Source organism: Neophocaena asiaeorientalis, unplaced genomic scaffold (assembly GCF_003031525.2).
Source record: "Neophocaena asiaeorientalis asiaeorientalis breed wild unplaced genomic scaffold, Neophocaena_asiaeorientalis_V1.1 scaffold87, whole genome shotgun sequence".
Taxonomy (NCBI): Eukaryota; Metazoa; Chordata; class Mammalia; order Artiodactyla; family Phocoenidae; genus Neophocaena; species Neophocaena asiaeorientalis.
Genome location: NW_020175432.1, coordinates 2,631,365 through 2,636,530, shown reverse-complemented (window position 1 = coordinate 2,636,530; position 5,166 = coordinate 2,631,365). Strand labels below are relative to the sequence as shown.

The 5,166-nt window shown below is 53.2% G+C and overlaps 1 protein-coding gene across 1 annotated transcript in view; it reads right to left on the bottom strand.

Annotated features, from left to right (window-relative positions):
* Nucleotides 1-2,192: 2,192 nt before the first annotated feature.
* Nucleotides 2,193-5,166, bottom strand: part of IFI30 (IFI30 lysosomal thiol reductase) — a 3,532-nt gene continuing 558 nt past the window's right edge. The window contains exons 2-7 of the mRNA XM_024767389.1: nt 4,276-4,458; nt 4,115-4,189; nt 3,778-3,870; nt 2,809-2,961; nt 2,575-2,628; nt 2,193-2,490 (exon numbers count right to left, since the gene is read on the bottom strand). Coding sequence (XP_024623157.1) covers nt 2,428-2,490; nt 2,575-2,628; nt 2,809-2,961; nt 3,778-3,870; nt 4,115-4,189; nt 4,276-4,458 — 621 coding nt within the window. The 3' untranslated portion in view covers nt 2,193-2,427. The remainder of the gene's footprint in view (nt 2,491-2,574; nt 2,629-2,808; nt 2,962-3,777; nt 3,871-4,114; nt 4,190-4,275; nt 4,459-5,166) is intronic.

Genomic DNA, 5,166 nt, shown 5'->3' with positions numbered 1-5,166 from the left:
CTATCCCACCCCTCTAGGTGGTCACAAAGCACCGAGCTGATCTCCCTGTGCTATGCGGCTGCTTCCCACTAGCTATCTATTTTACATTTGGTAGTGTATATATGTCCATGCCACTCTGCTTCTTTTTTGTTACATTCAGTAGTTTGTTGTATTTTTTAGCTCTGTGATACATTTCTTTAAAAATTTTTTTTTTTTAGTATTTATTTATTTATTTTATTTTTGGCTGCGTTTGGGTCTTAGTTGCAGCTCGTGGGATCTTTCGTTGTGGTGTGTGGGCTCCAGAGAGCGTGGGCTCAGTAGTTGTGGTGCGCGGGCTTAGTTGCCCTGCAGCATGTGGGATCTTAGTTCCCCGACCAGGGATCGAACTCCCGTCCCCTGAATTGGAAGGCAGATTCTTAAGCACTGGACCACCAAGGAAGTCCCTGTGATACAATTCTATTTGGCAAATTCCTGAAGGTGCATTGGCTGATGTTAGGGAACCACAGGACAGCATTATCAATCCTAATTCCAGTTACTCGTTCAAGTGTGAACTTGGCCACGATCCCACCACATTGCGTTTAGTCATCCCCTCAGGCTCCTCTGGTCTGTGATTCTTTCTGGTTTTTTTCTTGTTTTTCATGACCTTGACACTTTTGAAGAGGACCGGTGGGACATTTTGTAGAATGTCCCTCCATCTTGGTTCGGGTGCTGTTTTCTTGTGGTTAGACTGGGGTTCTGGGTTTTTGGGGAGAATCCCACAGAGGTGGTGTCCTCCTTGCGTCAGATGGTGCGTGTGATATCACATGATTTACCCCGGTGCCTCTAACTCGGATCACATGATGTTAACCAGGGTCACGTGAGGCTCACCTGGCTCACGTGATTAAGGGACGTCTGCCAGGTGTTTCTACTCCACTGTCAGGTTACCATTTCTCCCTTTCCCTACTCTTTGGAATTGAGTTCCAAAATCCAGTCCACTCTCAGGGCTAGAGTCGGGGGGTGGAATTAAGCTCCACCTCCTGGAAGACAGACTGTTTCCAGATACAATTTCACCAGCCAGTTTCAAGAAACTAAGTTGGACTTTTGGGAGCCAGTGCTTACAAAACCCTCACAGGAAAACTGGCTTGTCCCTTGCTTGAGGGTCAGCCCTACAGGTCCAGCCTGGCCAACCAAGATCCTTGCCATACTTTGGGGACATCAAAGAAGAGAGAAATTCACCAAAAGGCACAGATGAAACTGCAGGTGAAACTTGAGTTGTCATCTCCAGTTAACAAATGATAGAGGCTTTTAGAAGTCCACCCTGAGATTCCTTACAGAAACTTCCAGTAAAGCAAACTGGACGCCTGCTGCACCTGTGTAAAATAATCAGGGCAAATCCCATGAGACCTGTCAAGGAAGGACTTTCTTTGAGATTTTATTTTTTTATTTATTTTAATTTTTTGGCTGAGCTGGATCTTCGTTGCTGCGCGTGGGGTTTCTCTAGTTGTGGAGAGCGGGGGCTACTCTTCGCTGCGGTACGCTGTCTTCTCATTGTGGTGGCTTCTCTTGTTGAGGATCACGGGCTCTAGGGCATGTGGGCTTCAGTAGTTGTGGCTCGCGGGCTCTAGAGCACAGGCTCAGTAGTTGTGGTGCGCGGGCTTAGTTGCTCTGCGGCATGTGCGATCTTCCCGGACCAGGGCTCGAACCTGTGTCCCCTGCATTGGCAGGCAGATTCCCACTGCGCCAGCAGGGAAGTCCCTCAGCCTGCCATTCTAACTCCTGATTTTGCTGCTGTCTGGGCCTTTTTACACTGGTTCTCCTTCCCTGAAACACCATGATTTCCCCCCAGTGAACATATTCTTTCAAACTCCCCAGACAAGGTCCCTGCCCCATCCTCTGGCCTTGCCTGGCTCCAGTTACCATTCTCTGGCTTAACCCATAACACCCAATGTGAGGCAACAAAAAAGGGGAGCTAGGGATGTTTGTTGAATTAATAAATACATTTTCTGCCCAATGAACTCCTAGTCACCCTTCAAAACCCCAGTCCCAATGTCCCTCCTCCCTATGCAGAACGTTCACTCCTCCTCTGGGTTCTCTAGTGCTGGTGCCTCCCCCTCTAGCCCATCCCTGCCTCCATGGGACTAGGAATGTCTGTCTGGCTCTGCATCCCCTGGACAGGGGGCTTCTCAGGGATTCCAGCATTGTGCAGATCCAGGAAAAGGGGATTTGCTGACTTATCAAATGAATCACAACATCCAGAAGTGAGAAGTGTTTATTGAACTAGTTTCAGTGTAGCACCGTTCTCAGTGGGGCGAGATTCTTGATCTCAGGGCAGAATTTTGAGTCTCAGCTTCGTGGAATGTGTAGAAGTTATCTGGATGATAAGTAGTGGCTGCTGAGTCAGGGATCAAAAAATGAGGGCAGGTGGGATCTTGTTCTTCCAGCATCAGTTCCCTCCCAGGGCACCGGCCATCACTTGAAGCAGACTTCCTTGTGGGAACTGGCTCTGAGTTGGCAGACATCCGGCTTCTTGCCCTGGAGGAGATGGCCACGAGTTGGGGTCCTGAAAGGAGACCCTGACCCCACCAGCTGAGTCCCTCTGTTCCCTGTCTAGCTTACCTGGTACAACTGGCAGATGAGGCGTAAGAGCTGGTCCTTCTCTTTCATGGGTTTCTGCACAAGCAAGACAGGAGGTCATAAGTCCCACCTGCCCCAACCGACCCGTGCTCGGCCCAGAAGGGGCTACAAATGGCCCCAAGTCTGGCCCCTGCCTCCTGCCTCCCAGCCCAGTGGTCACATCCATCAACCCGGTCCCTGCCTGGGGGATGACCTGAGAGCTGCAAGAGTTCTTACCCCATTGACGACGACCCAGGGCACATACTCGTGGGGTGGCTGCAGAGCGTCCGTGAGCTGGGCATTGATGTGCAAGAGCTGCATGCCACGGTCCCCTGTGGCACACTCCATGATGGAGTCAGGGGACACCTTTGGAGCATAGATCTGCAGGCACTGAGGGAAGAGGGGTTGCTGGCTGGCTGGGGTGTTGTCTCAGCTTCCTCCCTGTTATCTCCCCAACGGTCCTCCCACTAGCACCACCCCCCAACCCAAGCCAAGCTTTTGTTTCCTTACTAGCAACAGGAGACAGTTGGGTTCACAGGGACGCAGCAATACCCATAAACAACGGGTGCTTAATTCATGCCTGAGTGGAGGCCCCCAAGGCAGGGGCTCAGGCTGCTCCTGTCTCCCGTAAGACCAGACCCGCAGCCCGACCCCTATAGTGTTTTATTTTCCTGAGAGCATCGTACTTGCTCTTCCCTCTGCCAGGAGCACTTTTCCTTCCCCTTCCCCTGAGTCTCCTGAGTGTCCCCTCATCCTTTGCACTCCATACTACGACTCTGCAGGGCCTGGAGGTGTCTCAGGGTTGCTCAGGTCTCTTGGGTGGCCCAGATGTTTGATGAATGAATAAACGATCAGGGCAGATGAGCCACTCCTTTGGGAGTTCTTTTTCATAACCCCCCAGGGAGTTAAGTGGGCCTGTCCTGTCATCTCCTTACCCCAGAGAAGGGTCACTATCTGTGTCCCTGCACATTCCTGTTTGTCTGAGCCCAGCTCGGAGGCATCTTGTCCAGGAAGCCCTCCCTGATCTACCCACGTCCCAGAAGATCTTGGTTCTCTCGATTCAGAGATCGAGGCTTCGAGAGGGGAGGCTGTTTTCCTGGGGCTGCACGGAGAGTGGTAGTCGTGGCCAGCACTTGAACCTGGGTCTGTCTGGATGCAGGAAGGCCAGGGCCCTCCGACCCAGGCTGAGTGAGGGGCATTGCTCACCGGCTTCAGATTTTTCTCCATGTCATCCATTTCCTCTAGGCAGACAATGGTCAGGAAGGCCGCACTCTTCTCCAGCTGGTCCAACAGGCAGGCCTGGCGGGCGGGGGACAGGCAAGGATGTGAGGGTGGCCCAGAGCACCCCAAGACCACTCCGGGAATAACCACGAGTGTCCACTAATGAAGCGGAGAATGAAGATGTGATTAAATGGAGGCACACAGGCAAGGGACGGAGCTGGTTGCAGTCCATCCCTTGTGAGCCTTGATTCCATTTTCCTTACGGTGGGCACTCTCCCCAGCCTCGTGCCCCCCCCCGCCAGGAACTCTGCGTGCTGCTCACCTCCACCTTGTTAAGCTTGCACTCCTGCTCGCCGTGCTGGCACGTGAACTCCCACCTGCCGCTGATGTTCTGTTCCTGAAAAGCAGTGGGGTGAGTGCTGGCTGCACCCCCCAACCCCCTTCCCCTGGCCACGGGCCTCAGTTTCACCTGTACCCACGCACATGAGCGTTTCCGTAGGGCACCAGCGTGACATTGAGGATTTCCCAGACCATCAGCCACGTCGGGTAGAGCTCGCGGATCAGGAAGTACCGGCAGCCGGGGCACAGTGACTCATAGTAGAGGCTCACGTTGATGGGCGGAGGGTCAGACTTCCAGACGGGCACCTGCAGGCACAGCTCACCGGCCTGCAATGGAAGGGAGGGATGCGATTCAAATGCAGCTCTGCTTGGTTCTCTTGCAGGAAGGGAGCTGCAAACAGTAGGTTGTCTATCTCACACTCCTTCCAGACCTTGCCAGGTGGGATCCTGACTCTGAGGCTTTATGGCATTCCTAAATATTCCTAAATGTCAGTCTGTCTGCAGAATGGATGTGACAAAGATTTGCAAACGGTAGGCAGTTAATGAATGCACAAGCCTTGCTTTCTTCCTCCAGGTGAGGTGAAACTCCTCACCCAGGGGACGCCATGCAGTAAGAATTCAAGGCATGCACATTTCTGGTCTCTGCCGTCAATCCTGCCTTCTCATGAGGCATACCACTAAGGCAGGCTCATTCGTTCCCACTTCATCCCTAGAGCCTTGGCCCTGAGCTGAGCAAGGCCCTACATACCCGCTTGACTCATTTATTCTTCCTCTCAACCCCTCCCAAGGCTACTGCAGAGGCAGCGCCTAATAGGTGTTGACTTCCGACTACAGCTGAGGGGCCGCGGGCTGTCGCGTCTGTGAGCGAGTCGTTCAGCCTCCAGGGCATCTGCTCACTCCGCATCAGGAGCACGCGAGCTCTTCCCCGGCCGAAATGCACCCAGTAAGGCGCCCCTAATAAATGCGGTGGCCACGCGCAGGCCGCGTAGCTAGTCTGGGCTTCCCCTGGCCTAAAAGAGGAGACTCCGATTCCTG